Consider the following 11,377-nt stretch of genomic DNA (forward strand, 5'->3'; position numbering starts at 1 on the left):
GTAGAGGGAGTGCCAGTCGTAGCCACGCCATCTGCAGGCCTGGCACACGACGTTCCCTCTGCTTTGGCTGCGCGGCGTCCAGTCCCTCCGACGGCAGACATACGCACACAGAAGGAGCGACAAACACCAACCTCCCCATCCCCCTTCTCACCCTTACATGGCATTGCTTTCTTCTCAGCCTCCTGCAAGCATAGCGCACTCATTTTTTTTCTTTTTCCCAAGTCACCGGGCAAACCGCCCCTCCCTTCCACCCACCGCTTACGCCACCCTTCCTTCTCATAACCCCCTCATCTATACATTTCTTTCCCCCGGTTTCTTTTCATCGCTCTTTTCATCATCGCCTTCGCCACGTCCCCCGATGATGAAGCTGCCCGGAGATGAAAGGGAGGAGTTTTCTGATCTGTGCGGCGTTCGCGCGAGCGCCAGCAGTGGTCTGAGCGGTTCGCTAAAACCGAGCCTTCTGTGGTGTTACATCTCACTGATATCAGGATATTCAGCTCCTCGTGGCTTCCAACCCTTTGTGGAAGTTGTGCATGAACGGTTTGCTCACAAGGGCAATCTGCGCAACGTACCACCAAAGGAGGGGAATTTAAAAATCGCAGTTCTGACCATTGTAGCCGCCACTGAACGTCATGTCCGATCAGCTCGGTGGAGAGCCGACCCTTTCGGGGCGATTTTCAGTCAGGTTTGAAATCCCCCGAGACTCTCATGTGAAATCTTTCTTTTTCCATAAAACGGGCACTTCATTGCTTTCCCTAGGGACTGCAGGCGGACTTGCACATTCGTGCTTTCGTCTTTACATAACCTGCTCAGGCAAAAGAAAGCCATCACTTCCGTCTAGTCACACTCAATGTAAGAGGATTTGAATATTAGGTTTTTTTTATAATAATTTATACTTTGTTTGGGGAAATTCAGTCTCTGCAATTAACCCATCATGGATGACCCATGAGCAGGGGCGCGGTGTCTTGCTCAACAACACTTAGAGCTGGGAATCGAACCAGGGATGTCTCAAAGACGATTGCTCTACCTCCTGCGCCATGCAAATTGCGACAATTGTCTCGTCATCTGTTAATTAATCTATTCAATGGGTCTCCTTAGTCATCACCGCTGAAGTTGACCCTGCTGGTAACTTTGTCAGGAGCCGCCACTGACAGGGAGACTTCATACAGAAAGGATCTCTGCTGAAGTCCGACCGCGGACCTTCTCGTTGGGAGTCAGAGGAGTCGCCCGTCTTTCTAACGTGACCTTCGTCAGAGGTCCCTTGCCGGCGTCAGGCCGGTGTTCTTAGGGATCGGCCTAAAACAAACCTTTTCGGTCATTCATTTTCATCCGCTTGGCCAGATTCAGTCTGACATTGTTTTCCACATCATCTATTTTATGCGCTCGTGGAATTCAGACACTACACGAAATCTCTGAAAGTTCAAAAACGCTGCAGTCAACATGGCATCCTGAACCAGATCTGATAGCTAGAAAAGGACACTTTGTCCAAAGTCACAACATCTGCCCCGGACAAACTGGATGAGGCATCAGGTTGCCTCTCAAGTGAAAACAGGCAAGCTGAACTTGCGAAAAAAAACATGTTAGTTTACTGGTGATCTTTCGTAATATCTTTTTACAGTCATAAAAAAAAAAAAAGCACAGGCAGTCACACAGCAGCTGCACCAAAAGGTGGTGCGTGTTACGAAACACACCATTCCCCTCCCGCTGCGTCTCCACCAAGGCCGTGACTCATTCGGAGAATCGAGCCGGGAAGGGGGAACAAACAAAGAGCGAGGCAGGAGTTAATGAAAAAGCAGAGGGAAAGATCTCCGTCGTCATCGCCCCTCTTGTTTCATTCGTTCCGGTTTACATTTGGAACAAATAAATCAACTTAACCTCGGTTCTATTTAAAGCCGAGACGACTCCCGACATTTGCGGTTTCTCCGTGCTCCCGGTTCGGAGGTGGGTGGCGGGTGACGGTGGGTGAGCGAGGCGGCTCGGGAGGCCGTCTGCCTCTGGACAGGTTGCTGCAGCGGAGCGGAAGGCGACAGACAGACAGGAGTGGAGGTGTAACCCATTTCAGGAACACAGACTGTCTCCTTAACAAGGCCAGCAAGTAGGACATTTGTCATCCATCTCCGTCTGAGACAGAACGAGGCAGCTGTTGATTCCGCTTCCCATTCCGTTCGATTTCTTTCCCGACATCCGTACGATTGCTATTGTTTCTTTTCTTCCACCTGTTTTTCACCCGCTCTGCTTTTGATTCTTTGCGTTTTCATCGCTTGTGTTTTAGACAGACGCCCCGCGTCGATGTTCACAAGGTTGCTCTTATCAACAGCAGCTTAGGAATCAGCATATATAGAGAAATTCTCAATGATTACAGTAGTTAGCACTCCTGCCTCATAGTGAGAAGATCCACGGTCGGACCTTTCTATGTGGAGTCTCCAAAAAACATGCAGGAGGTTCACTGGTGAGCCTTAATTGTCCAGACGTGTGAATGGCTGTACGCCTCTCTATGTGCACAGCAGCATTGCAGGGTAGAAAAGTGTGAAATGGTAACTACAGAAAGAATATGCGAAGACTTTGTACAATATATGCATAAAAAGAATGAAAAGAAATACCTTGTGCAGGGAATGGTTATAGAAATAACGGGCGTGCAGTAAGATATGTGGCTTGTAAAAATGACACGCTAAGAAGTGATGTGTTCTGGAGAATGTATAGATATAGTATAAATATAAATATTGCACGGATGAGAGTGGCAAGTAGACTTGGAGGTAGTGGGGTAGTGCGAAAAAAATTCTGATGCTTCAACACTCAAAGAAATGTTTTTGTATTGGTGGTACAGAACCTCCTGCATGTGGAAGAAGCGGTACAGATAACGACAAAATGAACTGAAAAGAAAACATTGGTTTATATCAGAATGCAGCGTTTGCACGTACAAGTTTGGTGTCTTCTTAAAGATACTTTCAGGAGTTGATGGGTGACCTAGTCTACTGCTACAGAAAGGTGAAACAGGAGTGAAGGTAAAAGTCAGGGGAGATACGGTGTCGTCTCCAGGAAATGTAACCACCTGTCAAAAAAAAAAAAAGAAGAGGCCTTGAGGAAGACGAGGAGAAAAACAAGCGGGGAAAAAAAAGGGCGGCATGAAAAGCATCAGAGGAACTTTTCAGAAAACATTCACACTGATGAGCAATGAAAACACTCTTCCTCCAACCTCAGCCCAACAACAGCCATCTGACACCGGCCCTTCCGAGCAGAACGAGGCGGAGGAGCCAAGATCAGCATCGGTGCAATGCCATGATGGAATTCCACCAGAGAAACGTGAAGCTCACATCAAACTGCATCAAAAGAAGGAAAAGGATTTTGACGGTCTCGTTTATCTAGCGAGCCAAAACCAGGATCGGCCTACGACCTGATCTGTCAACATAAAATACCCGAGGCTGTTCCATTTCAATACTCTTTATGGGGCAACAATAATATTAGCAATGATATCCCACTAAGAACCCATTTAACCTCCATTCAAAGGCATCGAACCCCGACCGATCGTTTATCTGACTCCAGTTGTATAATATGGAGTTTGACGGGTTTCTTGTTCGGCCCCGTGTGCGGTTGAAAAGACGCCACACCGAGGTGAGGAAACCACCCCGAAATTAGACACGACACTTCGATTTGACATGCAAACATGTCATCTTGCAATTTTAACATTCACGATAAAACACTTCTGCATCAAGTGTCACAGGCTTGGGTGGATTCAGGCAGTTTCACACACAGCTTCATGACTGAAAACCTACTGCGGTTGTTTGGATGGTCCTTCCCGGCTCGACATGGCAATGGGACTCATCACGAAAAGGCTTAAAAATGGAGCGTATGAGGAAGATGTCCTCAGTATGGGCAGCAAACAACAGCAAAAACAACCCCCTTCAGCGAAGTAAGTCTGGGAGAACATCATCAAAACATCGCAGGGAGGATAATTATCAAGGCCACCGAGGGCAAAAGCGCTGCCGTTGTTTAAAGTCCCTTCGGAGATCAACGATTTCATAACGGATGAGTTCCATTTCAAGGATCCAATTCAAGGGCATTGAACAACTCCGGGAGGATACCTCGTGTCACGTGTTAGCTCGCATCAGCGGCGGAGCAGCTGGAAAATGATCAGCACGCACGGCGTGACATCTGGAAGGATTCACGGCCTTGGCTTTGTCCAAAGCTTCTACCCAAAGCCCAGAACCATAAGCACTGCTTTGAAAAGAACCCTGCATCTCTTGAGGAGCATCTCAGCACCAGTCTTTATACTTGGTGCTATCAAATCTAAGACATTTGGCACAGAGAGTCCAACCACCGCGATTGAAAATGCATCCTTCATGTCATTTCTGTCTTTCTGAAGGCACCTTCGTGTTGAACAATGTCCTGCACGCTTGAGAGAGAGCTTTCTAGAAATCTTTAACAAAAGATATTTCCATCCAAATCCAAAGCCGGATGTTTGTTGGTGTCTTCCTTTGGTGAAGACACGGAGGTAGTCAGTGGTGGTAATGCTAGTCAGTGATAACTTGGGTTGGTGTACTTCTGACTGCTGCATTTGACATTCACAAAGAAAATGTTCAATGATATGTCAGTTGCATTACTTTGACTTTATGGAAATGGAAGAGGCTGAAAGGCGTACGGTTGTAAGGTTCAATTTCCTCTGGAGTCCTTACTGACAAACTGAATTACATCGCAGTCATATTTCAGGAAGCGACAATCACTGGGAGGTTTGCTAGAAGGATGAATAGGTGGCTGGATTGTGATGATTTAAGCCCCTAGTTACTATCACTGTAAAGAGATATTAATTTGAAGTATCATAAAAAGTAATGCTTCCCTCTCGCTGCCGATGAAGTCGCGCAAATAAAATGATATATACCTTAAACAAGTGCTTCAAAATGTACTTAAGTAGATTTACATGCTAAGGTATGGCGGAAAGCGGGTACAGCGGGAGTTTTTCTCAACACGACAAGGTCAGCAAGATGGTAAAACATCAGGTTAGCAGCTTCGAGCCTGTGTTCGATCACATAGTCCCACTAAAACACCCCACTTAAAGAGAATCAGCAATGTCAGCAGCAGCTACGCAAAGAACATCAGGGATGAGCAGCGCCGAGAGCAATCGCTCTCTCTTGCGCACACACACACACACACACACACACACAAACAAACAAACACACTCGTGCCCCTGGCTAGCTGTTTTTTTTCCGACAAACACAGTTGCATACATAGACTCAAACACAAAGCAGACTCTGGTTTTGCCTCTGCTCTCCAATGGTGCGTCTTTGTGGACCAATCACAGGGCAGCTCAAGGCAGCTGATGCATGATGGAGACTTCCTGTAGCATTTGTCATTAAACCTCATGACTTATTGCTAATTTTCATTTCATTTATCATCTGTTTTGTCTGTGTCATCCAAGGTTGTTCAATTCTCTCTAAGGGTCAACAACAATAATATTGATAATATCCTGCCATCTAACCTCCATTCAAAGGCATTGAACCCCTGATCCTGCACCGTTTATCTGATGGTCAAAGTCTATGTGGGATTTGATGAGTTCCTTGTTTGCTAACTGTCAGGTTCTGCCACTAAGACAGAAAGACAGCGAGCATTCCTTCTGCCTGAAGCTTCTCTTCCTATTTGGTAAAGAAAAAAAAAAAAGATCTGCGATCTGATTGGAACGCCAATGCGTTCTTTGAAATCACTATGTGCATGAAATTAACTTGCCGTTTCTGACAGAAACACCAAACTTTTATTTAATACACCAGTCATTTCTTTCGCCTCGCATTATTGTAAACTGATTGCTGTATTCCATACTCCACCTCCCACTGAGTCAGCACTCGGCAGGCAGCAGCCTGAGAGCTGATCATCCCGGCTATTACTCAAGGAAACTCGCGTCGAGGAGGAGGTAGCGGCATGTGGAACGGCGAGGGAGACAAAAGCCTGGCGTGGCAGCATTTTTGCTTTCATAACACGTCAACATCAACATGTACCTTTAGACTGCAGATCTATGGGTTAACTTACTGTATTAGCCGGACACCAAGTGAATATAGATATATATTCACAGAATTGAGAGTATATAGAATATACAATATAGTGTTGTCTGTGCAGTAGATAGAAATGCACATATAATTCAACTTTGCATTTAAACGCTGTTTTTTTCAAGCCATTCACAATTAACGATTTATTATTCAACAGATAATGTATGGCTCCAGTCGGAGCGGCGCCTGCGAGAGTGCCCTGACATCACCTCAGATGTGCGGTTCTACCCTGCAAAGTAAGACTTCATGTTCCGCAACCTTTGCACCGTCACCTCTCCTCTTAGCCGCTTTGGGAATACGGCCAGCATTCGTTTGAAAAGAAACACCCACTGGATTGGAGCAACAGACTCAAAGATGCAACAGAAACAGGGCGGCGTCTTATGCAACATTTGGCAGCCTATTTTCTTTAGATTTATTGATAGAGTGGAATGCATGAAGATAATATGACAACAAGACAGAGGAGGCTTAGTACGTGCGCCATTAAATTGTCGGTAAATAAACATAAATATGATGTAACATGATAAAAAAAAGGCAACCTATGCATATGTTTTACCACCAGCAAACACTTTGAATGGAAATGAGCTCACTGAGGCAAAGCCAGGTTAAAGCGAGGTCTCTTTGTGTGTGTGTGTGTGTGTGAGTGTGTGTGTGTGTGCGCGTATACGTAGCAGTATGCAGCAGCGAGGGGAGGGTATGAGCAGTATTAATACAACAACAGGGAAAAGGCCCGGTGATGGTTGCCATGGTAAATATGGCCCCCTGTCGCGTGCTAGCAGCCCCACCTCCCCCCCTACCCTCATCCTTTTCCAGTGCTCCTCTACTCTTTCTCTCAGGCGTGTTTTTCTTGACAGCCACAAACCAATTCCCTTTTCTTCTCCCCCTTATCTCCCGTCACTTTCATCCCCTAAATATTTTTTTGTCCATCTTCACCCTGCTCCCCACAGGCTCCCCATCTTTCCCAGCCCCCCCCCCCCCCCCCCCCCCTCCCGTGGGCTCTGAATGTTGCTCAGAACAAGGCCGACTTTCAGCTTGTCGCGGCGGCTGGCTGGCTGGCTGGCTGGCGAGCTCGAATCGCGGCGTTCATGCGGGTGACTGCGATGGAAACGCACCATCACCGTTTCTACCAGCATGTCATTATTCACCGTGACCTGCCGTTCACAGTGAGCACGTGCTGTTGTCACGGTCACATGTTTTTCGCTGTTAACAAGGATCTTGTTGTGCAATGAGATTGTGTTTATTTCTTAGTGGGTGGTTTAACAGTCTACTCTGACACAGCAGAAGCAACGCAGGAAGACAAAGTGAAAGGATGGAGGAGAGGCTTTTGCAGTACAAAAACATGATCCTCCCCAAACTGGCACTTTAAGCCGGTAACCCTTCATACCAACATCTTTAGCCTTGAAAAAAATTGTGCGCATCTACATATCCTTCTGTGATGAAGTGCACTGTAATTCTCAGGAAAATAGCAAGAGAACCTTGCCTTAATGACTAATATTTCATTCATTTATTATCCACGACGCTTATCCTGTACTCAGGGTCACGGGAAGGCTGGAGCATGTCCCAGCTGATATCGGGCCAGATGTGGGGTTCAGCCCGGATCACGGGGCCACATGTACACCTATGCAACCATGCAACCTCATGCATGTTTTTGGACTGTTGAAGGAAACCGGTGCAGACTGGGGGAAGAGCAACCAGGGACCCTCTTGTTTGTGCCGTTGGGTATTTGAGGGTGTGTGTGTGTGTGTGTGTGTGTGAAAATCGAGGCCCTCTTCTGCACAGTGATCCCTTCAAAATGTGTGGCTGAGAAGGACCGCTGATGTGACGTAGTTGAAAAGCGAGGAGTCGGTGGTAATCATTTGAACTTGCAGAAAAATTATACGTATTTAGTGGTGGATTTCCATAGGTTATTGGTGCAACACCAATTTATAAATATAATTTTCAATTATTTCCACTGAGAGCAATTGCATTTGAAGTCTGCCATCTGAACTGATGATTTAAGTTTGGAAAAATTAGCTGTCTGCCTGATCTGCGGGGGCTCAGTAAACCCTCTGAGGCGCCCTTCGACACCATCCGTGAGATGGTGCGTGTCTTCTCACCTCAGGATTTGTCAGGGCATCCCATCTTTTTTGTTAATTCATCATGTTTGTGTTTCTCACTGAGCCCCCACATCTTTGTGTGACTGAATCACAACCACTTTTCCTTTACAAAATGTGTGTGTGTGAGAGGCTAAATGACACGCAAGCACCAGGGTTTGAACATCACCCTTTTTTTTTTGCACTACCTCCACCTCTACGTATCGCTTTTATCCGTGCAATATTTATATCTGTATTATATTTACACATCCTCCGGGACACCTTACTCATTCTGTTTTACTACCCACACCCCCTATGTCTATGTCTTTCATATATTTTTTTTTTCCTGCTCCTTATGTTGTAAATTGTTCATTGGTATCTACATGCTTACATGCATTTTTTTTCCAATGATTACCATTTGCACACTTTTTCTAGCCTGTAACGCTGCTGTGGCAGTTGAATGTCCTCATGGTCGGGCTCAGTAAAGATCATCTCAAGATAAGATAAGGGAAGGGAAGGGAAGGGAAGGGAAGGGAAGGGAAGGGAAGAGGGAAAAGGGAAAAGGGAAAAGGGAAAAGGGAAAAGGGAAAAGGGAAAAGGGGAAGGGAAACTTTATTGATCCCCATCGGAGAAATTCCTGGCACAGCAGCGTGACAGTTATAATGTCAAAAAAAGAAAATAAATATGAATATAAATAGAAAGGCAGAAGACAGGGGATAGCAAGACCAAAAAAAAAAAAAATCTTATCTCATCTCCCGTTTTCCACCAGGCTACAACGTGATCCCGTCCAGGGACGCACCTGCAGGGACGGCGTGAACCGGATGACCCGGGCGGGTAAAACAAAAGGTGCGGGATGCGGGATGCGGGATGCGGGGTGGCGGCTCACCTGTCAGGCTGTCGTAGCACTCGATCTCGGTGCTCTCCACGGCTCTCCGCTGCTCCTCGGTCAGCTTGGCGGCGGCTTGGCTGAGCAGGTTCACCTCGGAGCCCGTCGTCCCGTCGACAACGTGCACCCCCTTGAGCTGCAGCAGCGCCCGGTGGTACTTGCCGATCGCCTCCCGGAATTTCTTCTCCTTGTAGCAACGGTGACCCTCCGCCTTGAAGTTGATCGCTTTCTGGATCTTGGTCTCCATCTCCGTGTCAGCGGCTCGGTGGCCGCCGTCCCCCCCGGCGGCCGCCGCTAGACTCCGGCCGCCGGTTTCCGGGTAGCTCTTCAGGCTCTTTATGGGGTGTTGTTTGGCTTCCATGTCTCTCAGTGGGAGCGGGCCATGGTGCTCGGACACGAAGGTGTGTTTTCGTCGGGGAGGACCGGAGCAGCGTGCTGTGCATATAGGACGCGGCGTGGACGCGGCGTGGACCCGGCGTGGACGCGGACACGGACACGGACACGGAAATTGCGTCCGTTTCCTTCCTAGCAACTTTGCCGAGACGCTCCGGAGCTACACACGCGTGAATAAACCGCACGGCGGCAACAACGCGAGTTTAAAGAGGAGGGGAATCAAAACAATAACACACACACACACACACACTCACACACACACTCACTCTCACACACACACTCACACACACACACACTCACACACACTCACACACACACACTCACACGCGCGCGGATGGTCTAGCGGAGGGATGCTCGCGCTGCCGGAGCGAGCTCGGGAGGCACGCGCAGCTTCAGCACCGCGGACAGCGCTCACGCGACCGCTCCGCCGCGCGGCATTGTGGGTAAGAGAGTCGTGAGGCGTTACTGCAGTCCGGCGGAGGGGTGGTTTAAAAAATACAATTAGAAAAGAAAAAAAATATCGTTATTCGAAGAGGATTTTCTTTATTATTACTTTGTTTTACACTGGCAGTATCACTATTTTTTTTTATTTATTTTTTTTTACAATCGATTTTTTTTTCTTTTTTTGTGCTAGCTAAACGGCTATATCACGTGTTTTACATAAACTCAAACGTTTATTTACATTTCTCCCTGGTGGTGATTTTAGCTACCATGTAGAAAAGCGCTGACACCAACTAAATAGGTTGATATTTATTAATTCGGTTGTTATTTCGCAGCTGCTGGGCATTCAAGGAGACGTAGACGGTCAGCGGGAGCCGGATGGGTGAAACAGCGACCTCTGGTGGACATAAGGTGAATTACACAACTTTCTGATGTAATGCGGAGTTAACCTGCAGTCTGTGGAATCTCCCCACAACAGCATGGACAAAGGCATTGGTTTTAACATTCAAAGGATATTTTATTTAATGGCCTTCCATGTTAGCTACCAGCACGGCTTCCACTCTTTTAGGAAGGACTGCAAGAACAGTTTGAATGTGTGTCCGTGGAATCTTTTTCTCATCAGATCATCCCAAAGAACAGCAGTGAGGTCATCGGCAGATGCGAGTCAAGAAGGTGCTGCTCTTGTTTCAAATCTTTCTGAATGCATTGAAATGAAACAAATACGTCTAGTGGAACAGAAAAACCCCAGTCAAGGAGAATTTCCCTCAAATTTTGCGAGACAACAATTGTATCATTGAACTGTGGCATCTTTAAGAAAGAGACCCGAAAATGAGCAAGAATATCTCAAAGATGAGTAAGATATTGGTTAAAATCATTAAAGAAAAATAAAAAGTAAAACAATAGCATGGGACTGGATAGAAGAATTCAGAAAAGGAGACAATTTAGAAGAAAATGGTCCAAAAATTACCAAAAACATCTAAGAAAATTGTAAGAAAAATCAGGGCTCCACCACAGGGAAAATCAGATATTACATAATATGCCACACGGATGTAAAAAAATGTTACGGCATTAAAAAGAACAAAAAAGATCAGAGCACTTTGGCTTTCAGTTTGAACGCAGCCTGTCTGACGGTCGGTAAATATTTGCTGATGTGATTTATCACTGTCTTTATACTTCAACAACAGATTCTACAAGCACTCATGGATAATTCATCACGGCACAACTGAAGGTACAGGTGTGAGAGGGGAGGTAAACACACACACACACACACAAAAAAACATTTTCACAATTCACTCGCAGTGCCGCTTCCGAGCTGTGTCCATGCTCCGGGTGAGCGAGGGTATAAACAGATTATCCTCAATTGTATTTGTAAAGGAGTTGTGCTAAATGTTTGTGACCCAAAAGCTTCAGGTAGCCATATCTTTAAGGTTATAGAAAGAAAAAAAGGCACTTATCAAATGGTGTCACCATGTTATTAATAGCAAGTTAGCCAAATTTTATCTCCCAGCAATTCCGTTGTGTGAACTATTTCTATTCATGGAGACTATGGAGCGTCATTA

General features: G+C 46.3%; 1 protein-coding gene and 1 long non-coding RNA gene across 3 annotated transcripts in view; one reads left to right on the plus strand and one right to left on the minus strand.

Moving 5' to 3' along the window:
- Positions 1-9,427, minus strand: part of ttc9b (tetratricopeptide repeat domain 9B) — a 31,071-nt gene extending 21,644 nt beyond the window's left edge. The window contains 2 exon segments of the mRNA XM_086164042.1: positions 8,985-9,405; positions 9,407-9,427. Coding sequence (XP_086020168.1) covers positions 8,985-9,405; positions 9,407-9,427 — 442 coding nt within the window.
- On the plus strand, positions 8,909-11,116 carry LOC147224469 (uncharacterized). 2 transcript variants are annotated; one of them, XR_015107432.1, is made up of 4 exons: positions 9,538-9,820; positions 10,154-10,229; positions 10,441-10,490; positions 11,003-11,116. It is a non-coding gene; the product is annotated as an uncharacterized LOC147224469 (long non-coding RNA). The 2 variants fall into 2 exon arrangements; XR_015107433.1 differs by lacking the exons at positions 9,538-9,820; positions 11,003-11,116 and adding an exon at positions 8,909-8,944 and having other exon boundaries at positions 10,441-10,571.
- Positions 11,117-11,377: the final 261 nt, after the last annotated feature.

The sequence above is a fragment of the Fistularia commersonii genome, chromosome 18, assembly GCF_037954325.1.
Source record: "Fistularia commersonii isolate RoL2024-O1a breed Wild chromosome 18, RoL_Fcom_v1.0, whole genome shotgun sequence".
Lineage (NCBI taxonomy): Eukaryota > Metazoa > Chordata > Actinopteri > Syngnathiformes > Fistulariidae > Fistularia > Fistularia commersonii.